We start from the raw sequence: 24942 nt of genomic DNA, 5'->3' as shown, positions 1-24942 counted from the left end.
ATATGTATATACTGTACTCCATACCATCTACTACATCTTGCCTATGCCGTTCGGCCATCACTCATTTATATATTTTTATGTACATATTCGTATTCATTCCTTTATACTTGTGTGTACAAGGTAGTTGTTGTGGAATTGGTAGATTACTTGTTAGATATTACTGCATGGTCGGAACTAGAAGCACAAGCATTTCGCTACACTTGCATTAACACCTGCTAACCATGTGTATGTGACAAATAAATTTGATTTGGGCTATCTTGCTAATAAATCTAGTAGTCGGCCATCTTGTATAACATTACTTTCATTTCCGGCTAAGACAACAGCCCAGGGTTGATTTGGAGGTGCAGATAATAGCCTGAGAGCTATTCCATATTGACTGTGAATGGAAAGAGGTGTCTATAGAGAGAAATTACATGACAGGCGACGCCATTACCTGCATGGAAATGTCCAATCCAAATGGGGTTATCCTAGTAATAAAGAAATATACAGGCGTCATCCCTCTAATCAGAGGAGAGAGGGCCTGAGAGATGTGCTATGATATGGGACGGATTATCGGCTAGAGGGACATGCAGAAGATAGGGTAGCATGCACGCGTGCACAAACGCACATAGTCAAGAACACACACTTTCCCACAGACGTTATTGCCCTACTCACACACACACAGACGTGCAGTGGTTAGAGAATGATTAACCTTGTGGTTGGTCTGGGAAAATTACATTTGGCCAGCATCTGCATGGGGGGGGATGCATGGTGTTTGGTTGTCAAGGACAGGTTAAGGTGTGGAAGTAAGGGGAGTGGAGTCATGATTTAGTACCTATTTAATAGAACATTATACAATTAACATCAACCAATGAGTCATGTGGGTGCTATGTGGGTGACGTCATCACGACTTCCAGGAATTGGGAGTAACACTTCTTTGGGGGATGGTCCCTGGCTGGTCTGTTTATGTTAAGGAAAGCTAGGTATGGGAAGGATATAAAATAATGGAGACACATTTACAGTAAAAAAAAGTGGCCTTTAACCATCCCTCTGTCTGTCCATGTATGCATCCATCCATCTATTCATCCATCCATTTTTCTTAGCCTCACAAACCTCTTACTGCTGTCTTTGTCACACACCTGTCTTTGTGATTGTCTCCACCCCCTTCCAGGTGCCGCCCATCTTCCCCATTATCCCCTGTGTATTTATACCTGTGTTCTCTGTTTGTCTGTTGCCAGTTCGTCTTGTTTGTCAAGCCAACCAGTGTCAGCTGGTTGTGTCAGCTCCTGCTTTTCCCCAGTCTCTCTTTTCTCGTCCTCCTGGTTTTTGACCGTTGCCTGTCCAGACCCTGTACCTACCCGCCTGACCACTCTGCCTGCCCCTGACCCTGCCTGCTGTCCTGTACCTTTGCCCCACCTCTGGATTACCGACCTGTGCCTGACCTGAGCCTGTCTGCCGTCCTGTACCTTTGCCCCTGTTGCTGTAATAAACATTGTCACTTCAACACGGTCTACATCTGGGTCTTACCATGATACCTGATAGTCTTACTCTTTATTAATAAGTCTTTAATAATTCTTATACCTTGAATGGAAATGTTGGGGAGGGCTGAATTCAGTGGGCTGCAGTGATGGATGCTCAGTCCACCAGAGCTGTATTAGTCTGGATGGGCTGACAGACTTGAATTGTACTGCAAAGAACAGAGCTGGGGGGGGGGGGCATTTGCACAATGTGCTAGCAATCAGAGCAGGCATTCAGAGCATGTGGAGAAAGGTGGCACATTGTGAGCTACGGTACAGCTCAGTAGCTTGACAGCTAGTGTGTTAGTTTGGTAAATGGACTGTATTGATCTAACATCATGAGTGATGCGTATTGGAAGTACAGTATACCAGATGAAGGCTGTATTGCCAAAACATGCTGTTTTCAATAATGAAGAAGCAAGTTCAATACATCTTCCACTGTCCTCAAGTGGCTGAATCTCTCTCACCCATCCAGGCCCATTAGTTAATGGAACAGAAGCCAGAGAGAAGCCGCTGTAACCTGATCCTTCCATCTTGACATCCTCCCTCTATGTACATGGTCTATACTGGCTGCCTGCCTTCATGTACTGTATCCATCTTTGTACATTATGTAAATTCATATATCACCAACAACAGTAAAACACCTGTATGTCTCATCTTATTCCCCTCACTGTTCAAATCCTTGTAATTACCTAAACTAAAAACGGGAATCAGTTTCCCCACTGCGCCTTTCCAAGTATGTTTGATTTGCACAGCAGTGTGTCCCTGATGGAGGAAGTTAACATCTGATTGAAAGAACATTGCATGACCCGTTCCGTACTGACGGCTAACCTGGTGAAAAGTCACCAGACACATGCTACTGAGCTGCCTATTCCTAAATCATGTGTCAACTCCCTCCATCCAAGACTGCACAACGCACATCGCTTTCGTCTGGTCCTCTTTTTGTTGAGGTATAAGAAGAAGATCTTGCAGTCAAACAAAAGATTCCAGAAACATCTTGACAAGGTAGAAAAAAAAGGTCAAGTGTCTGAAAGAAAATGTCCATGAAAAAGCCAGAGGTCAGTCCACATTAGTGGCATGTTGTGTTTTTTAGGGTTATAGCCTATAAATGCACAAGGCAACTGTCAAGGCATTTGAAAAGGGCACACGGAGGGAAGACTAGCAACACAATGCAGGTTGTCGCAGTGCGCCCCTAGACATTAATGAAACCTACAATCAAACACTTCTCTGATTCAAGGCATAACAGGAAAGTACTATGACTTTAAATCTGGGGAAAGCACAGCGCACTCTTATGAATAACAACAACCGTTAACAAAGTGCACAGTGGAAGTGTCACTGCACCATTTGATTTTCCACCAAGTCACAGTGTAGTTTATGGATATGTATGGTGCCAACCAGGTGATTACAATCCCTAGCTGCTGTGAAGCCATGAGAGCAGCTGCTGATAGAGCTCCATTAGAGCCACATAAACAGCCTCTGAGTGAACACATGGGAATAGGTGATATATTGTGTATTTTATTATCACTGCTGCTAAACGTGGGAGCACTCCTGTCACATACAGTATATGCAAATATTGACCTTATTGTACACTCACTGTAGTATGATATGATAATGGAGCTCTTCATCAGCTAGACCAGGAGGTTAACTTGCAGGCTGTTTTTTGTTCACTCTACTTAGTTGTCTGATGTCTGAAAACACAGACTTGGAATTTTGGCCTTGCATTGGAGAAGAATGTGATTACTTTTGTCGAAAAATGTATTAGTTAATTAGAATTCTTTTTTGGAATGCTTTTAACGCCTCCCCACAAGCACCTCTCCTTGAAATAATTGCATTTACTGTGAGAAATAACTATGGCATTCTTCTACCCAGGCAGCCGTGAAATAGTCTGCAAACCACCTGCGGCTTATGTCCCTGGATCAAAGTGTGTTCTGCATACATAACAGCCCCTGCCTAACTAACAAAGGATGGCACACACCTGTTGTCATGTCCAAAAATGTACAGCAATCTATGTGTTTACTTTGGACCTTATCATATCAGTCAACAACAGTCATCAAATAAACATAGTTGTTTCATCAAATATATAGGTAACTAAAGGATGGAAAAAAATGTACTATTCTAGGACTTACTTATGAATAATGTATAGTATTCATTATTCATCTAGACTTATGGGATTTTTCCCTTAGCCTCTGATGGAGAGATAGGGAGGGAGAGAAAGAAAGAGGGAGTGAGAGAAAGAGAGAGAGAAATAGAGAGCAAGACCTCCAGTTATGAATGACATGAAAGGGTCTCTAACGCTAAATGCTATTAGACTAAGATCTGTAGGGTCTCTGTCAATCCTTTTTACAGGCACTCCGTTGCCCACTAATAGCATTGACAAGGTTCTCCAGTTACCAAAGATTTTTAGGACAATGGGGGCCTACCATGTACCATGTAGCTGTGAGTTTTAGTACATATGATTAACAAAAGGGCACAAGCACAAGAGTGCTTCATTCTTTCTCTCTGTTCCTATCCCCCTCTAGCCACCTGTCTGCCTGTCTCCTTTCTACAGTGCACTCTACACTCCAGCCCTGTGCTCCACTGTGGCTCAGATGACAAGGCTTCAGATTCACACAGCTCATTATCAGCTCGACCCAGGCCAGCCCTACCGTTGGAAATACCAGCTGCCTAAGTGACCAGGGTCACTGCACAGAAGACAGAGGCAGAGAAAAAGGACAATGAGTGATGGATGGTGGGGAGAGAAAAGGAAAAGAGAAGGAGGTGGAGACATGGACAGAGAGAGATAGAGGGATGAGCGGAGGGTGGAGACTGGCGTCAGAGGCAGATTGAGGGAGATGGCTCCTGCTGACACGGCCACGGGAGCTCTGGTTTCGCCTGATTAGATTACTCTCCTATTTTGGGGATTTCCTCTTTTTTTCCAGGGGGATTTTTTTGCAACATGACAGCCAAAAGAGAAATTAGATCTTTCCATGGCAAAGGACAGAGAGTTCAGAAGAAACAGAGAGGTCATGTAGGAGGAGAGGGTAAAATAAGAGTTCAGGAGGATAAGACATGTTGAGACAGTAAAAATATGACAGAGATTGACAGAGCAGTGAAGTGAGGAGGACCACCTTGATAAGACAGTGAAAATATGGACAGATTGGTGGAGGAGGAAGGAAAAAGAGGAAGGCAGATCCCGTGGGATGGAATTAGAGAACTGTTCACAGAGGAGAGGGTTGAGAGCAGAGGAGAGGAGAGGTAGACCAGGAAATAATGAGACGAGAAGAATGTGTGAAGGAATAACTATGAGTAAGGGCAATGACTGATAGAAAAGATAGGGAGACTGGCATTAACACGCTGGCATAAGCAGCAGGACATCCACCTCTGACACTGAAATATTCTTTTCACACATTTTCACAAGTTTACAATGTACAATTACTCATATGAGTCATATACTGTAGTTTAACTGCTGAAGTCAAGTTTCAGATGAATGGTTTGTATTTCACTAAACCAACTTAAAGCTGTCTTGCTTTCGAAAAAAACATAACACAGAATATAACTAAAAAGCACTGAATCGGAAACATAACAATGAACTAAAGCTACCAAACAGCTTACGTTACAGTATGCACTGGTGTGGGCAAAAATAATAAAAGAAGCATTGTCCTCGCATGCAACCAAACAAACCCCTTAGCCTTTCATTGCCTATGTTTGGTTGAGCTAACAGAATCAGTGTGAGGAGACTCCATCTGTTCTTGGCTGCTGCCCGCTCTGCCCTCCCACTGTCTGTCTGAAGTGTTCATCTCTGTTGTTTGTGTGCTCTGGTCCAACTCATAGTAATTGAGGAGAGAAGGATGGCCATTTGTAAAGAGGGGTCAGCCAAGGAGATTAAGGGAAAAAGAGGGAGCAGGCGGGCAGTAATGGAGGACAGATGGAGGGAATAAAAGGGAAATGGGGAAGCAGGGTGAAAGAGGGAAGGAGAAAGGAGTGCAGAGCAAACAACCTGGGTACTTACCTGATGAGATGTCCCTGATGACATGTCACCTCCTCAAGTATGTGTACTGTTCCAATGATTCAACGTATTTGTTCTTGCTGTTACCTTTGACTTGTTGTCAAGCGCCATTTACTGTCTCCTGTGACCTCACACATAATCTGACTCTGTAACCCAGTGACTCTGTGACAAACCAAACAAACGTCAGATCAACAGCCCAACCCTTCAAATTCCCCTCAAGTCCCAATAAACAGAGGTTGCTAGGACTTGGCAACTGTCTTCAGGTCCCTCACAAAGGACTGGGACAGAAGGGGTGATGACAACCTGCTACAAGGTTTGAGACCACCATCTTCTATATCGGCCATTAGTAATGTCAAACACTTGTGAAACCCACAAGTCTAGGTAAACACACATAACCTCAACACTTAGTCAGTGAGGTGTGTGTGTTTGGGGGGAGGGGGGTACTGGCTGAGGAAAGACAATGGAGGCCTTCCTCAGAAAGTAAGATGCTGTGTCTAACTCTTCACTTCGCTGTGTCTAACTCTTTACCAATGTGGTAAAAAGAACAATGTATGTGTTATGAACGATAGTGTTACGGCTTGGTAGTCGTGGAGGAGGAATGAGGCGCAGGAAGCAGCGAACACAGGGTAGTGGTGTTTTTAATATATACTCACACAAAAAAACAAATGTTCCCACACACAGGGGAGAAAGTACATACGGCGTCAAAACAACGTCGACACGAACATAAGCCGTCTGTCAAAGAAACAATCATTAATCCCGCACGAACAGGAGCGGGCCAGCTAAACTAAATAGCCCCTCTAATGGCTAATTGACCACAGGTGTCACAAAATAAAAAAAGGGAAAAGCAAAAGGGAATCGGTGGCAGCTAATAGGCCGGTGACGACGACCGCCGAGCGCCACCCGAGCAGGAGGGGGCGCCACCGTCGGTGGGAATCGTGACAGATAGATGAGACTTTGTCTACTCCATTGTTGAGCATTATACGACCTCGTCAATCACCTAAGTTGTCACTGAGTTGTGTGTGCTGGGTTTTATGGAAGTTTTACAAACAGAAGATTGGTCATATTCATCAACTTTAGGTACACAGGAAAAATGTCACCATACTGGATCCAGATGTATTTTTCATCCTTAAATCTATACTCTCTTAGGTCAGTGATGAATAAAAGGATGATTAAATACTTTAATTTAGAAATGCACATGCTCAGCAAGGGGACTACCTCCTCCAGAATGTATAACACAGGGGAAAAAGTCACAAAAATAATTTGACGTTTTGTGGTCATAAAGCTGTTATTTTATGGATTAATTTGCTTTTAAAAGACAACGATGTCACCTGATTGACACAGCTAGTGACATTCCAAGGACTCTGTGATAAATTACTTCTTTTTTTTTTACTGAACTGGACACAATGAAATTAATTTGAATGGATTTGAGGGACACATTCATTTGTGGTGTCCAGGAATGTGTTTGTTCGAAGTCGAACGTGAAGATGAATTTACTTCAGCTACAGACCTTGGCTTGGCTACAAACCAGCTGCCAGTGGAGATGAAGAAGGTTGTTCAATAACAATGTTGGCATGTTTTGTATATTTTTGATGCTCTTTCTTTCTTTTGCAAGAACTTGCAGAGACATAGAGAGGAAGCATCTGCCTCTCTTCAAAAGGCCAAATGACACAAGCATGGTCCGCTAATTTATCCTGTCCATTTAATATTTTCCCTGCTTTGAAGAGATTTCTGTTTTTGGCAAAACTTCCCCACAAAGGACATGTCCACAGTTATAAAGCATATTCCCACCTTATAACAGCTAACATAAATGGTATCTACAGTGTAAACCTGTGGAGGCTCCTCAGAGGAGGAATGGGAGGACCATGCTCCTCAGTGAATTTCATAAAAATAGTGAAACATAAAAAAAGCTATCCCTTTTAGACAAAACTTTACTGAATAAACTCAGCAAAAAAAGAAACGTCCTCACTGTCAACTGGGTTTATTTTCAGCAAACTTAACATGTGTAAATATTTGTATGAACATATCAAGATTCAACAACTGAGACATAAACTGAACAAGTTCCACAGACATGTGACTACCAGAAATGGGATAATGTGTACCTGATCAAAGGGGGGGTCAAAATCAAAAGTAACAGTCAGTATCTGGTGTGTCCACCAGCTGCATTAAGCACTCTAGTGCATCTCCTCCTCATGGACTGCACCAGATTTGCCAGTTCTTGCTGTGAGATGTTACCCCACTCTTCCACCAAGGTACCCGCAAGTTCCCGGACATTTCTGGGGGGGAATGGCCATAGCCCTTACCCTCCGATCCAACAGGTCCCAGACATGCTCAATGGGATTGAGATCCGGGCTCTTCGCAGGCCATTGCAGAACACTGACATTCCTGTCTTGCAGGAAATCACACACAGATGAGAAGTATGGCTGGTGGCATTGTCATGCTGGAGGGTCATGTTAGGATGAGCCTGCAGGAAGGGTACCACATGAGGGAAGAGGATGTCTTCCCTGTAACGCAGCGTTGAGATTGACTGCAATGACAACAAGCTCAGTCCGATGATGCTGTGACACACCGCCCCAGACCATGACGGAACCTCCACCTCCAAATTGATCCCGCTCCAGAGTACAGGCCTCGGTGTAACATTAATTCCTTTGACGATAAATGCAAATCCGACCATCACCCCTGGTGAGACAAAACCACGACTCGTCAATGAAGAGCACTTCTTGCCAGTCCTGTCTGGTCCAGCGACGGTGGGTTTGTGCCCATGGGTGACGTTGTTGCCGGTGATGTCTGGTGAGGACCTGCCTTACAACAGGCCTACAAGCCCTCGGTCCAGCCTCTCTCAGAACTATTGCGGACAGTCTGTGCACAGATGGAGGGATTATGCGTTCCTGGTGTAACTCGGGCAGTTTTTGTTGCCATCCTGTACCTGTCCCGCATGTGTGATGTTTGGATGTACCGATCCTGTGCAGGTGCAGGTGTTACACGTGGTCTGCCACTGCGAGGACGATCAGCTGTCCGTCCTGTCTTCCTGTAGCGCTGTCTTAGGCGTCTTACAGTACGGACATTGCAATTTATTGCGCTGGCCACATCTGCAGTCCTATTGCCTCCTTGCAGCATGCCTAAGGCACATTCACGCAGATGAGCAGGGACCCTGGGCATCTTTCTTTTGGGGGTTTTCAGAGTCAGTAGAAAGGCCTCTTTAGTGTCCTAAGTTTTCAAAACTGTGACTTTAATTGCCTACCATCTGTAAGCTGTTAGTGTCTTAACGACCGTTCCACAGGTTGCATGTTCATTAATTGTTGATGGTTCATTGAACAAGCATGGGAAACAGTGTTGAAACCCTTTACAATGAAGATCTGTGAAGTTATTTGGATTTTTACAAATTATCTTTGAAAGACGGTGTCACAGAATATGTCGTACTCGTTGCTGAAAATGTCATACTGGATAGAGAAGGACCAAGGCGCAGCGGGATTGTGGATACTCATCTTCTTTTAATGGTAAAAGGCAAAGCATCCACCGGAAAACAAAACAATAAATGATACTCACAACATGGACAGTCTCACAGGCTATGCAAACACAGTGCAAGAACAATTCCCCAAAACCACAAAGACAAACACACACAATCAAAGGCAACTATACACACCTGCCTTCAATTGGAAGTCCCAATCACCAACATTAAACAAACACAAACCACCTGCCACATCCTGACCTAGACTAAGCAATACGCCCTCTGCTGGTCAGGACGTGACAGACGGGGCCCTGAAAAAGGAACGTTTCTTTTTTTGTTGAGTTTATATTTGCATGTAACCAAATAATTTATTAAAATACACTGTTTTCCAATAAGGTCTACATTAGTGTCACGTCCTGACCAGTATTAGGGATTATTTGTAATTGTAGTTTGGTCAGGACGTGGCAGAGGGTATTTGTTTTATGTGGTTCGGGGTGGTTGGTTGTTAATTAGGGTGTTTGGTTTGTTAGTTCTGGGTTTTGGGTATGTTCTAGGTTTGTATTTCTACGTTCTGTTTAGTTTTCTATGTTTAGGTTTGGGTGTTGGACTCTCAATTGGAGGCAGGTGTTTCTAGTTGCCTCTGATTGAGAGTCCTATATATAGGTATGTGTTTGGGTTTGTGAGTTGTGGGAGATGAATTGCTGTGTATAGCTTTGTGCCTTACAAGCCTGTTCGTCGTCGTCTGTACGTGGTTTTGTTTTCGGTTTACCTTCTTATCCATAATAAAAAGAAGATGAGTACACATAACCCCGCTGCGTATTGGTCCACTTTCTCCGACGATGATTTCTCTCTATCTTCAGACGAAGAAGAATGTGACAAGTAGCCTCAACAGCACTCTGTAGGATAGCACTGTCATTGGTGTAGAGAGGAGTATGCAGGAGGCAGTCGCAGGTTTAGAACTACTGAATTTATTTAAGCACCATAGATCAAGGCAGGACAAAACCCAAACGCTCTTGTGCTCAAAATATATCTTCATAAACAAAAAGGCACAGGGTGAACCCAAAGTGAAAAATATAAAGTACTCAGGAAATAGTAGGAGAGCGTCCTCTCAGGAAAACAAATAACATTTACAATGACGGACAAAGACAAATGGCAGAGGGAGTATATATACAGTGATAGAGTGGGGATTGGAACCAGATGTGTGTAATGATGACGAGACAAGTCCGGGGTTGATGAGTGAAGACCGTTTGCCAGCAGTAGGTTCGGCAGCAGCTAGAAGGCCGGCGACGCCGAACGCCTGAGCTGGACAGGAGGGGGAGCCAAACCGAAGGCTGGTGTGACATGCACCATGGTTTAGCTGGAGGACAACTAGTTTCCGTCCTCCTCTGGGTACATTTTACTTCAATACAAAACCTAGGAGGCTGGTGGTTCTCACCCGCTTACATAGACTTACACAGAAATGGCAACTTCCAGAGGACGTCGTCCAACTTATCAAAGGTCTTGCAGCATGAACTGACATGTTGTCCACCCAATTAAAGGATCAGATAATGAATCTATTACTGAAAGTATAAGCTACAGCTAGCTAGCACTGCTGTGCACAAAATGTGGCGAGTAGTTGACTCAAATAGAGAGAAAGACAATAGTTTAACCATTTTGAACAAATTAGCGAGAGAGAGAGCTAGCTATATTTTTATTTTTTTACCTTTCACTTACTTAGCTAGCTAATGCAGCTAGCTAGTTTAGCATACTCAAACCCCCGGCTCAGAGAGGGATGCTATGTTACCTAGCTGGCTATGGCTATCCCACACTGGAACTCTTCCAGGTCAAGGTAAGCTTTTGGTTTTATTAATTTATTGCCACCGGGGCCCACCGGTGTAACTGCTAAACTGCTTGCTAACTGTACACTGTACTGCATAATTGTAGCAGGTTTACTAAGGCGTTAGTTCTAGTAGCTATGTTGTCTGGACGTTAGCTAATATGGTGACAATGATGTAGGCTGTGTGTAGCGGTTAGCAGTTATGATATGAAAGTTTGACTTGTAAAAGTTTTTTTGCCTGGTCACAGACAGCTGATGTGTTGTGCACTGAAATCCAGAATCGAAGGGAAAAGCTTAGAGGAGGAGAGCGCATAGATGCGATAAGAAATTATCCAACAATCAAAGGGATCATGCTGTATGTATATGGCTGCTATGAAAGTGAATTGTGTTTGTGGTGATCAGGAGTGTATTCAATCCGACGATTCTGTTGAAAAACCTTTTTTAAACGGAAGCAAATGGAACGAAACGGGAATAAACATACCTGAATTTGTCCAAAAGAAACTCTTGTTTGCAACGGTTGGACTAATGATTACACCCTAGATCAACTACACAGGCAAGATTGTCTGTCACATTGATTACAAACATTTCTCTCGACTTGTGCACCTAAGTTGTAAACTTTCATTCATAGGCTAGGTAGCAACCTCATGATGGGTATAGAGAACATTTGAGTATCATGTAGTAGCCTAAACCTATCGATGTTACATTGAGCTGGTTGAATGGAATATGAATGATAGTCATCTAATATGCTGTAATAGAAATACGGTCATGCTCATAAAACAAAAAAGAATCGTCCTCCCTCATCTTAAACGGCACCGACGGCTACTGGTGTAAACCTACACTATATATACAATAGTAGTGGATTCGGCTATTTCAGCCACACCCGTTCCTGACAGCTGTAGAAAGTCGAGCACACTGCAATCTCCATCGACAAACATTGGCAGTAGAATGGTCTTACTGAAGAGCTCAGTGACTTTTAACGTGGCACTGTCATAGTTTTCTGACAGTTCGTCAAATTTCTTCCCTGCTAGAGCTGCCCCAGTCAACTGTTAGTGCTGTTATTGTGAAGTGGAAACTTCTAGGAGCAACAACGACTCAGCCGCAAAGTGTTAAACCACACAAGCACACAGAACGGGACCGGCGAGTGCTGAAACGCGTAGAGAGTAAAAATCCTCTGTCCTCGGTTGCAACACTCACTACCAAGTCGCCTCTGGAAGCAATGTCAGCACAATAACTGTTTGTTGGGAGCTTAATGAAATGGGTTTCCATGGCCGAGAGCCGCACACAAGCTTAAGATCAACACGCGCAATACCAAGTGTCGGCTGGAGTGGTGTAAAGCTTGCCACCATTGGACTCTGGAGCAATGGAAACACGTTCTCTGGAGAGATGAATCACGCTTCACCATCGGACAGTCTACGGACGAATCTGGGTTTACCCCGTTTTCTCCCCAATTTCGTGGTATCCAATTGGTAGTTACAGTCTTGTCTCATCGCTGCAACTCCCGTACAGACTCGGGAGAGGCGAAGGTCGAGAGCCGTGCGTCCTTCGAAACACAACCCAACCAAGCCACACTGCTTCTTGACACAATTCCCACTTAACCCGGAAGCCAGCCGCACCAATGTGTCTGAGGAAACACCGTGCACCTGGCGACCGTGTCAGCGTGCACTGCGCCCAGCCCACCACAGGAGTTGCTAGTGCGCAATGTGACAAGGATATCCCTTCCGGCCAAACCCTCACCTAAACCAGACGACGGTGAGCCAATTGTGCGCCGCCCCATGGGTCTCCCGGTCGCGGCCGGCTGCAACAGAGCCTGGACTCGAACCCAGAATCTCTAGTGCCACAGCTAGCACTGCAATGCAGTGCCTTAGACCACTACACCACTCGAAAGGCCGTGAAGGGAAATCTTAATACTACAGCATACAATGACATTCTAGATGATTCTGTGCTTCCAACTTTGTGGCAATAGTTTGTGGAAGGCCCTTTCCTGTTTCATCATGACAATGCATGCCCCCGTGCACAAAGCAAGGTCCACACAGAAATGGTTTGTCGAGATTATTGTGGAAGAACTTGACTGTCCTGCACAGAGCCCTGACCTCAACCCCATCAAACACCTTTGGAATGAACTGGAACGCCAACAGCGAGCCAGACCCAATCGCCCAACATCAGTGCCCAACCTCAATAATGCTCCTGTGGCTGAATGGAACCAATTCTCTGCCACAATGTTCATAATCTATTGGAAAGCCTTCCAAGAACAGTGGAGGCTGTTGGAGTAGCAAAGGGAGGACCATCTCTATATTAATGCCTATGATTTTTTTTATGTTCGACGAGTAGTTGTCCACATACTTTTGGTAATGTAGTGTACTTGTCCAGTATGCTTTTGAGAACCATATGACTTTTTATGGCCTGCAACTAAATCAATGTCTTGTCTTGAAGATCTCTTGAAGAGGTGTACATCTCATTTCAAAGGCACAAAGCACCCAATAGAAGAACCCAATAGGGACCCTCTGTCAATGGGGGAGTATTGTTACATCGTGCTGGTTCTCTCTCATTCTGCCACAAATCACTCAATAATTAATCTGCTGAGAAATTGCAAGGAAGACATTGAATGTGTTGTTGTTACAGACCTACCTCCTCAAAGATAGAAATGACAAGAGATCGTAAGCCAGAGCTCAGAGTTAATCCAGTGACATGGAACATTTTGTCTTCACACAAATCTTTTGAAATTGTCTCTGTGACAAAACGCAGACCACTGTAGTCACCAGAGACAGAGCATAGAGCTAGTGCTAGACTGAAAACATGTTCACACCTGTTCCGAAAAAACCCTAGAACCTTTCTGACCCCTGATTCAATGGAATAAAGATCCAGGTTATGAACTGAGGTGCGTGGAGTGGACTGACCGTTGTAGGTGCGGTTCCACATCCTCCTGGTTACGGTTTTCCCCACAGGTCTGTCCTCTGGCGAGGTCATGGTCTCGTTCAGGGCGTGGGTGTACAGCATCAGCCCGTCGTAGAACCCTCCGGAGATTATGTTCATCTGCAGGGAAGCAAAAGGATATTGTAGAATAGTTAATAAATCTATCATCACCTATTTTTTTGAGATGGCTTAGATCAACCATACATGTATTAATAGTACATCTATATCCCTCATCCAATATATATTATTTTCTATCATTAGAGAGCTACTGCGTATGTCTAGCTATATTTGTGCCACTGCCATGGAGAGCAGAACTTATTCTGCTAACTACTTGTCTCTTCTACAAGCTTCTCTACAGTGTTTGATATATTTCAAGTTAATGCCACTTTTCTATTTATCACAACTATAATTATTTTATATAATCTCCGTACCTATTTCTACCCCTTTATTAATTTCACAATTCTGCCTGAGAAACAATTTCCTCTTCCATCTCGTCATCTCTCCAAACAATGGCCCCAAACCAAAAGAACTGTCCACGTCAATCACAGAATGGAATATGAGGACAATAACCCACTCAGACAATTCATTCAGTTCAGTTGGATCAATTGGAAACGTACAGACACAATGTCCAGACAGGGTGAATGAGGACCAGGTAGACCAGGGCAGAGCTCTCATGCTCTGTGCCTCTCTCTCATCCTCCAGAGTCAGACCTGTCTATTTATTACATTAACTGCACTTAGCTGTCTGTTACAAGTGATTCATCGGCTTGTGAGTGGTGCCAGACAGCCCTGTCTGAAACCAGGACCAATGGCGAGTCTCCCTTCCTCCCGTGGATGGAATAGAAGCCCTGACGTACAATTCTGGATTTGTGTGTATCGAACGGGGAGGGCAGTTAGATGACGTGGCCTGTCAAGCTCTTTATTTTGCTTCCCCTCCTGAAGTGTAAATTGTCACTGATGCGAAAGCACACACATGCATGCAAGGACACACACCTCCATCCGGAGTCAGAGATGAACGATGGACTTGAAGGCAGTCAATCTACCATATTGAGGATACGTGGATGTATCGTGCCAATCTTTGCGAGTGTGTGTGTGCGCACACGTGTGTCTCTCTCTCATCTCCTAAACAAGACACCAGTGATTCAGCTGCAGAAGCGTGTAGAATATCATCATTGTGCACCATAATAAGAAGATAAGCTCCACTAACTAAATTAGCTTTTTCTTCCGAATTAAATTGAATCAATCGTCCAGGCATTGCACGCGAGCCAATTACGTATAAGCCTACTTATCGCAGCCTCTCCATCTTTCTACGCACAAATGCACAAACACACTCTCAGATGTGCAAACACCAATGAACTAGTACTACTGCTAAATGAACTACTGCTAAATGAACTAGTACTACTGCTAAATGAACTAGTACTACTGCTAAATGAACTAGTACTACTGCTAAATGAACTAGTACTACTGCTAAATGAACTAGTACTACTGCTAAATGAACTAGTACTACTGATAGTTCTTTGTATGTGTTGCTTTGCCTGTCAGATGTGGCTCAATCAAATGTTTCATAATGAGATGTTCTCTATAATATGATAGCCCTACACTGAGTGTACAAAACATAAGGAACACCTTCCTAATATTGAGTTGCACCCCTTTTGCCCTCAGAACAGCATCAATTTGTCGGGCATGGACTCTACAAGGTGTCAAAGCGTTCCACAGGAATGCTGGCCCTTGTTGACGCCAATGCTCCCCAAAGTTGTGTCAAGTTGGCTGGATGTCCTTTGGGTGGTGGACCTTTCTTGATACACACGGGAAACTGTTGAGCGTGAAAAACCCAGCAGCATTGCAGTTCTTGACACACTCAAACCGGTGCACCGGGCACCTAATACCATACCATGTTCAAAGGCACTTAAATCTTTTGTCTTACCCATTCATCCTCTGAATGGCACACATACACAATCCATGTCTCAGTTGTCTCAAGGCTTAAAAATCCTTCTTTAAACTGTCTTCATCTACACTGATTGAAGTGAATTGAACAAGTGACATCAATAAGGGATCGTAGCTTCTACCTAGATTCACCTGGTCAGTCTATGTCAAGTTCATAATTTCTTGTACTCTCAGTGTATAGATTATTAAACACAGTTTTATTCTGTGTAGATCTAAGTCTTCATGCCTTAGAATGTCTTCTCCTTCCTATTGCCTCAAGTCTGTGCCATTTTGGGATCAAGTTGTCTTTTTTTAATAAATACTCCTTTTGATCTCTCTCTCTCTCTCTCCAGAGTGAGTCACTCCTTTTTCACTTGCTCTTCATCTGCTTTGTTCTCTCTGCACGTTTATCTCTCCTATTTCCTGCTTATAACCTTTTCTCTCTCTCCTTTCAGTTCTCGTCCTCTTGATCACCCACTGTCTTCCTGCAAGAGAGCACACACACACACACACACACACACACACACACACACACACACACACACACACACACACACACACACACACACACACACACACACACACACACACACTTCAGCCTCTTACCAGTGAGTCCTCCACCGTAAAGTTGAACATTCTCTTGGCATCTGTCTTCAGGTCCCTCACAAAATCTTTATATTCAGGGTTCTGTGGTTCTCTATAGGTCAGGATTTTCACACTCTGAGACAGACACAAAGAAAAAAAACGATTGTGATTCATAAGACAAAGGTTTCACTGAATTATACAGAATCATATGGGTTATGGCATTGGTTCCCAGACCATTAGGACCCACTTAAATCAGTGTCAATCTAAGCGAAATGACCACGACCCACCAGTAGGGCCGTATGTTGTGCACCACTGATGTACAGTACGTGCATCAGTTACATTTTCAAACCTCGGGCCCTTTGTTTTGCTCTTTCAGGCTTTGTGAGATGAGACTGATATCAACAAATTGATGGGATGTCACGAAACATATAGTTATGTTGCCTCTCTCCCCCTCGATGGAGAGTCTGTTACTCACTAGAGAATTGAGAAGAAAATTAAAGTACTTCACAGTGAGAGAATGGAAAATCAACAAGATTAGATTTGTCATCTCGTCTGCATTGCAGCACACTTGACACCAATGACAACCATGGGGAAACATAGGGACATCAAAATATGATTGCTTCAGGGCCTGCTGTGTAAGTCAGTGGAGAATACAGGAGATACCTGTTTCCAAGGTAATGATGGGAATGAGATGAGGAATGAGATGATACACTTGACTCTGATCCAAGGCTTACCTGGAAGGCCTCCTTGGCGACAAGGTCGTCTTGGTCACCTCTGGCCCAGGGTTGAGCATTCTGGGAGTCCAGGCTGCGTCCAAACATGTCAATGTAGAAGAAAACAAACTCCTCCTGAGGAAGGCCTGCCCGCCGGAAGTGAACCATCAGCTGCCTGAATGTGTCCGGAGAGCAACACACAAACACCACTACGGGGGCAGAGAGAGAGAGAAAGGGTTATAAAAGGGTTATAAAAAGACAATAGGAGTGAAATGATAGTTATTGCACATATGGTCAAATATTTTTTTTTCTTGCAAAATACACAACAACCCATAAAAATCCTGACTTTAAATTATAGACCTATAGGAATTAGAACAATATCGTAAATGAATGAGAAATTTAACTAATTCTGAAGCAAAAGCATGTAAGGTAATATGTCAATTTTCTTTCAAGTGTATTCAACAAGCATCCTAAAAAGCACCCTTTAACCAGAGCATATAGATAGATGTAGGATCTTGATTTGATCACTCTTTTGTTGATGAGTATTTTCCTGCACAGCAGAAAACTTGTAGTGTATTCAAGGTATCAACCCCTACAAAAAAATGTCCAATAATTATAATACAGATAATAATTCACATTTCCTGTTGCTGCAGGGTTATTTACCTGCTGTAGCAAACTGGCTCAAATTAAGATCCTGCATCTGTAACAATGTGACAGGTTTTCAAAGTAGTTCCTCCTGCAGGCCAATGTTGTGTGAGCAGAATGAGAAAAGCAAAAACACATGTCTAGCTAAATAGATCAGGTTAAGGATCTCTTAATTGTATTTGAAATGCTTTATTAGTCACTCTGGTTAGCCTAGTCACACTTATCATCATACAGATGTAGGATTTGAGCTAATTTGAGAAAGTCTCCAACAGCAGGAAAATAATCCGGTAGCAACAGGAAATGTTCATTATTATGTGGATTATAATTAATGGACATTTTTGTAGTCGATACATTTTTCGTAAAGGAAAATCAAGCCTGAAATATCAAAGTGGAAATTACAAACTTTTGAATCCTTTTTAAAGCTCAAATACACTACCAAGTTTAACATTTCCTGCAACAGGGTGATCAAATTAAGATCTTACATCTGTATGATGAGAAAATAATACACTAAAATAATACACTAAAGACAGTGATCTGAAATAGGGCTCTATTAGCTCTATGATCAGCTCTGCTCCCATCCAGAGGTCAACTGTCTCGGTCAGACCCTTCATTAGCCTGGGTAATTGCTGCAGGCTGCCAAGTACCTGGCACTGCCATGGCAGCACACGGTAAGTGTGTGTGGATGTCAAACCGTGTTCAGCATTCTCTGTGCGCCATTGTGTTAGTTTTGCCTGGTCCAAAAACAACCCTTAAGCCCTATACCCCATAAGCAAGTTGTGCTGCTGTGATCCTGTGTGGCCTGTTCTAGTACAGGTAGATCTAGGCTTATCTAGTCTAGTCTATTCTAACGTGTCATAGTGTATTGTGTTCTGGGCTGGTCAGGTCTGATGGGTTATTGTGTTATGGTCTACTTAGGGTCTTGTCCAATGACGGACTGGCCATCTGGAGCACTGGGAGTTTTCAAGGTGGGTCGCTTGATAATTGGGGTCGATGCAACGCAAAATATAAATAACCCCAACCCCCGCTTAAATAAAAATAACCAAGTGCTCTGTGTCTAACTGGCCCAGGCGAGTGGGCTGCCGGCCCACTGACACTGCGGTTGGGTATTACATCTGTCAGCCTCTCTCTCCCAGCCAATTACTTTTGGTCCAGTCAATTCTAACTTTACCTAAGCCCCGCCCCTTTCCCATCTTTGTTAAGTGGTGACATTTGGATAAATAGTGTAGTGGAGCAAGATGGCCAAACAAAAAGAGAAAAACGTAAAGGTGGTGCTGAAAAGCGGAGAAAGAAGAGGTTGAAGTCCCTTGAGGCTGATGCAGCCAAATGTTTTAAAATAACAAATTATTCATTTGGCGCCGTTACCAGTCAATCATCTCAGCCTAGTGAGCCTGAAGGCACTGGCAGCAGAGAAAAGAGAGAGCAGCCCATTGAGCCTAGCAATACCAGTTCAACTGTTAGTCAAGGTTTGCAGCTGAAGCGGTAAGACAGAAGACAATAGGGATAAGAAAAGCAATGTTTGGGTTTCGCTAGCTGGCTATTTAGCTATATCGGGTGCCTCTTGTTGAAACAAGCGCTCGTCAATGTCACTTTTTGTGAACCGACCAATAACAGCCTGGATGGGGCGGGACATTAAAAAAAGGTTGACGTGCTACAGTAAACTTTCAAAATGTTGAACTCATTGTTATGCATGAATGGTTATGATTAATGACAAGTTAGTACTTAGCATTAACAAATTAGAGACTAACCACCAATGAAATGTAGACCATTTTTCTTGCACAAGGATTTAATGATGGAACAAAACCTACAAAAATTATAAATGTTGGTTGTGTATTTCTTAAACTGCTGTATTGTCCAATTGGAATTAATATTATACTAGTGGTATATAGTATACTATTCCATGAAATTATGAATATACTAACATTATGTAATTAATATTAATATTATACTAACATTCTACTATTATATTAACATTATACTTTTTATTTAACATTATAATATTATACTAATATACTAATTTATACTAATTACCCATCCAGGTTGAGGATAGTGCATCTGCAGTGGACAGATGTAGATTGAGCCAGAGCCAGGATGCCACTGCCACCACAATTTTTGATTATTTTAAGAGGCCGAAGTCAGGGGACCTAGATATGTTTATTAGTTTCCATCCCCAACAAAAGTGTGAAAAGTCTGAAGGTTTTCTTTTGTAAAGATGGGACCAACTGGAAGTGGCTGTCATACAGTGAAGAGAACCATGCTTTCTTCTGCTTCATTTGTATGGCATTTGCAAAGCCCACAGAGAACAGCCCTTTCATGAATGGAATATCAGACTGGAAGCATATCCATCAGAGAGTGAAAGAGCATTATGCACAGAGATTATGCTGAGGCCTACTTTCTAAGGTCCTCCAAAGGTAACATTGAGAGCCTGTTCATCGGCAGTCAGACGTCTGCTCATAGAGAGCAAGTGAACAGAAGAAGGCAAGTGCTAAAGCGCATTATAGATGTTATTAAAGTCATAGGCAAGAAGGATCTGAGCTACAGAGGCATGCAGTCTGAAGCAGCTTATACGCTAGATGACAGCAGCATTGACCATGGCAACTTTTTAGAGATCATTCTGCTGGGAAAGTACGACCTGTATATGAAAGAGCATAGAGAAAAGCAAAACACTGCATGAGTCTGGGTCAAGAGGGGGCAGAGGCTCTCTAATCACTCTATTATCAAAGACTACCATCGATAACGTCATTACCACCATCCAACACACAATACAGGCCACCATAGCAAGTGAAATCCAGGAAGCTGGCATGTTTTCAGTCCAGATTGACACTACACAGGACATTACAACACAAGATCAATGCTCTGTCATAGTCAGATATGTGACGAACGTCATCCATGAGAGGCTTGTGGCTGTGTGTCACGATTCCCACTGACGGTGGCGCCCCCTCCTGCTCGGGTGGCACTCGGCGGTCGTCGTCACCGGCCTATTAGCTGCCACCGATTCCCTTTTGCTTTTCCCTTTTTTTATTTTGTGACACCTGTGGTCAATTAGCCATTAGAGGGGCTATTTAGTTTAGCTGGCCCGCTCCTGTTCGTGAGGGATTAATGATTGTTTCTTGACAGACGGCTTATGTTCGTGTCGACGTTGTTTGACGCCGTATGTATTTTCTCCCCTGTGTGTGGGAACATTTGTTCTTTGTGTGAGTGTATATTAAAAACACCACTACCCTGTGTTCGCTGCTTCCTGCGCCTCATTCCTCCTCCACGATTACCAAGCCGTAACAGAATCCCGCACCAAGATAAAAGGCATGCAATCAGCGGGAGCAGCGGCCACTCCTCTGCCCTCGATGGAGGAACGCGTACTCCACCACACGACAGTCCTCCATCGCATCGGATCGGCAATGGACCAGATGATGGAGAGGATGGACCGATGGGAGAGAAGTGGTATCCTCTCTCCACCTCCACCTCCCCCGATACAGCCATCTTCGCCTCCCATGACGTCTGGCTCTGGCGCGCTTCGTTTGGCACTCCCGAGGGAGTACGATGGGGCGGCGGCTGGGTGCCAGGGATTTTTGCTCCAGCTTGAGCTGTACCTGGCCACCGTCAGACCTGCTCCCACGGGGGAGGAGAGCGTGAGTGCCCTCGTTTCCTGCCTGACGGGCCGAGCTCTGGAGTGGGCTAATGCGGTCTGGAACGGTCCAGACTCGGCGAGGGACCACTACCCAGAGTTCACCCGCCGCTTTCGGGCCGTGTTCGACCACCCTCCGGAAGGAAGAGCGGCGGGTGAACGGCTGTTCCACCTCAGGCAGGAGACGAGGAGTGCCCAGGACTTCGCGCTGGAGTTCAGGACCTTGGCTGCTGGGGCGGGGTGGAACGACAGGGCCCTCATAGACCACTACCGCTGCAGTCTCCGGGCGGACGTCCGCAGGGAGCTGGCCTGTCGGGACACAGCTCTGTCCCTGGACGAGCTCATAGATATGTCCATACGACTGGACAATTTGCTGGCTGCCCGCGGGCGTTCGGAGAGGTTCCTGCCCGTTCCACCCCCGTGCATCCCCGCCCCTACCCCTATGGAGGTAGGGGGGGCCGTGCCAAGGGGCACCGGAGGAAGTGGCTCCTCCTGCACCAGCTGTGGTCGGAGAGGACACACGGCCGACCGGTGCTGGAGGAGCCAGTCTGGGAGTCGAGATGGCAGGAAGAACACTTCTCGGTCACCTCAGGTGAGTCAGCACCAGATTCACCCAGAACCCCCTGTTGGTCACGTGTTTTTACCTGTTTTGTTTACTACATTTTTTCCCTCTTCCCAGCATAGGGCGCTAGTTGATTCAGGCGCAGCTGGGAATTTTATGGACCGTGGACTTGCCAATAAGCTGGGCATTCCGCGGGTGCCGATAGATTCCCTTTCCCCGTGCACTGCCTAGATAGCCGACCATTAGGGTCAGGGTTAGTCAGGGAGTCTACGGTGCCACTGGACATGGTAACGCAGGGGAATCATAAGGAACGCATTAGTTTTTTCCTTATTGATTCGCCTTCGTTTCCGGTGGTGCTGGGGGTCCCCTGGCTGGCTGGTCACAATCCCCGTATTTCGTGGAAACAGGGGGTTCTCCAGGGGTGGTCAGAGGAGTGTTCAGGTAGGTGTCTAGGAGTTTCCATAGGTGCCACGTCAGTGGAAAGTCCAGACCAGGTGTCCACCGTGCGCATTCCCCCTGAATACGCCGATTTGGCGATCGCTTTTTGTAAAAAGAGGGCGACTAAATTACCACCTCATCGACAGGGGGATTGTGCGATAGATCTTCAGGTTGACGCTGCGCTTCCCAGGAGTCACGTGTACCCCTTGTCACAGGAGGAGACTGCGGCTATGGAGACATATGTCATGGAATCCCTGGGACAGGGGTACATTCGGCCCTCCATATCACCCGCTTCCTCGAGTTTCTTTTTTGTGAAGAAAAAGGAGTGAGGTCTGCGTCCGTGCATTGATTACCGAGGTCTAAACGCTATTACGGTGGGGTTTAGTTACCCACTACCTCTCATCGCTACGGCGGTGGAATCATTTCACGGAGCACAGTTCTTCACAAAACTGGATCTCAGGAGCGCGTATAATCTGGTGCGTATCAAGAAGGGAGACGAGTGGAAAAACGCCTTTAGTACCACATCAGGCCATTATGAGTACCTCGTCATGCCGTATGGGTTGAAAAATGCTCCAGCCGTCTTTCAATCCTTTGTTGACGAGATTCTCAGGGACCTGCACGGGCAGGGCGTGATAGTCTATATCGATGACATTCTGATATATTCCGCTACCCGCTCCGCGCATGTGTCCCTGGTGCGCAAGGTGCTTGGTAGACTGCTGGAGCATGACCTATACGTTAAGGCTGAGAAGTGTGAGTTTTCCAAACGAGCCGTCTCCTTTCTGGGTTATCGCATTTCCACCACGGGGGTGGTGATGAAGTGTGACCGCGTTAAGGCCGTGCGTAATTGGCCGACTCCAACCACGGTGAAGGAGGTGCAGCGGTTTTTAGGCTTTGCCAATTACTACCGGAGGTTTATCCGGGGTTTTGGCCAGGTAGCGGCTCCCATTACCTCACTGCTGAAGGGGGGGCCGGTGCGTTTGCGATGGTCGACGGAGGCGGACGGAGCCTTGAAGAAGTTGAAGACGCTGTTCACCGACGCACCCGTGTTGGCACACCCGGACCCGTCTTTGGACCGACCACCGAAACCTGGAGTACATCCGGGCAGCGAGGAGACTGAATCCACGTCAGGCGAGGTGGGCCATGTTCTTCGCCCGGTTTAAGTTTACCATCTCCTATAGACCGGGTTCCCTGAATACTAAGGCCGACGCGCTGTCCCGTCTCTATGACACGGAGGACCGGCCCATCGATCCAACTCCCATCAATCCAGCGTCTAGGCTGGTGGCACCTGTGGTATGGGAGGTGGACGCGGACATCGAGCGGGCATTGGTGTTGGAACCTGCGCCTGCGCAGGTGCCCGTGGGGCACATGTATGTGCCGCTCGGTGTTCGTGATCGTTTGATTCGGTGGGCGCACACGCTACCCACTGCGGGTCATCCTGGTGAGGCGAGGACAGTGCGGAGTCTAAGGGGGAAGTACTGGTGGCCCACCTTAGCTAAGGACGTGAGGTCCTATGTCTCTTCCTGTTCGGTGTGTGCCCAGAGTAAGGCTCCTAGGCATCTACCAAGAGGGAAGTTACAGCCCCTCCCAGTTCCACAACGACCATGGTCGCACCTGTCCATCGACTTCCTGACAGATCTTCCCCCCTCTCAGGGGAACACGGCGATTCTGGTGGTTGTGGATCGGTTCTCTAAGTCCTGCCGTCTCCTCCCATTGCCCGGTCTCCCTACGGCTCTGCAGACTGCGGAGGCCCTATTTACCCACGTCTTCCGCAGGCGGAGAGGGTGAACCAGGAGGTGGGCAGGTTCCTGAGGTCGTATTGCCAGGACCGGCCAGGGGAGTGGGCGAGGTATATTCCCTGGGCTGAGTTAGCCCAGAACTCACTTCGCCACTCCTCTACTAACATATCACCCTTTCAGTGTGTGTTAGGTTACCAGCCGGTCCTGGCACCATGGCACCGGAGTCAGACCGAGGCTCCTGCGGTGGAGGACTGGGTCCAGCACTCCAAGGAGACCTGGAGAGCCGTCCAGGACTCACTAAAGGAGGCCAGTGCGTGGCAGAAGAGGAGTACTGACCGCCACCGCAGTGAGGCGCCCGTGTTCGCACCGGGAGACAGGGTCTGGCTCTCGACCCGGAACCTGCCCCTCCGCGTGCCCTGCCGGAAGCTGGGGCCGCAGTGTGTGGGGCCCTTCAAAGTCCTGAGGAGGATAAACGAGGTGTGTTATCGGTTGCAACTCCCTTCCTATTACCGTATTAACCCCTCGTTTCATGTGTCTCTCCTCAGGCCGGTGGTAGCTGGTCCCCTTCACGAAGATGAGGTGCCGGAGGTCCCTCCGCCCCCTCTGGACATCGGGGGGTCCCCGGCGTACAGCATACGGGCCATACTGGACTCGACATGCCGGGCGAGGGGCCTACAGTACCTCGTTGACTGGGAGGGGTACGGCCCGGAGGAGAGGTGCTGGGTGCCGGCGGCGGACGTCCTGGACCCATCTATGTTGAGGGAGTTCCACCACCTCCGTCAGGATCGCCCTGCGCCTCGCCCTCCGGGTCGACCTCGAGGCCGGTGTTGGCGCGCTGCGGGAGCCGCGCGTCAGGAGGGGGGTACTGTCACGATTCCCACCGACGGTGGCGCCCCCTCCTGCTCGGGTGGCACTCGGCGGTCGTCGTCACCGGCCTATTAGCTGCCACCGATTCCCTTTTGCTTTTCCCTTTTTTTATTTTGTGTCACCTATGGTCAATTAGCCATTAGAGGGGCTATTTAGTTTAGCTGGCCCGCTCCTGTTCGTGCGGGATTAATGATTGTTTCTTG

The 24942-nt window shown here is 46.0% G+C and overlaps 1 protein-coding gene across 4 annotated transcripts in view; it reads right to left on the bottom strand.

Annotated features, from left to right (window-relative positions):
- Nucleotides 1-24942, bottom strand: part of LOC115176751 (atrial natriuretic peptide receptor 1) — a 56898-nt gene that overhangs the window by 14061 nt on the left and 17895 nt on the right. For all 4 annotated transcript variants that reach the window (XM_029737008.1, XM_029737007.1, XM_029737010.1 and 1 more), the window contains 3 exons: nucleotides 16894-17081; nucleotides 16181-16294; nucleotides 13637-13772 (listed from right to left, as the gene is read on the bottom strand). In XM_029737008.1, the coding sequence (XP_029592868.1) occupies nucleotides 13637-13772; nucleotides 16181-16294; nucleotides 16894-17081 (438 nt within the window). The remainder of the gene's footprint in view (nucleotides 1-13636; nucleotides 13773-16180; nucleotides 16295-16893; nucleotides 17082-24942) is intronic.

The sequence above is a fragment of the Salmo trutta genome, chromosome 37 (genome assembly GCF_901001165.1).
Source record: "Salmo trutta chromosome 37, fSalTru1.1, whole genome shotgun sequence".
Classification (NCBI taxonomy): Eukaryota; Metazoa; Chordata; class Actinopteri; order Salmoniformes; family Salmonidae; genus Salmo; species Salmo trutta.
This window is presented reverse-complemented; position numbering and strand designations above follow the sequence as displayed.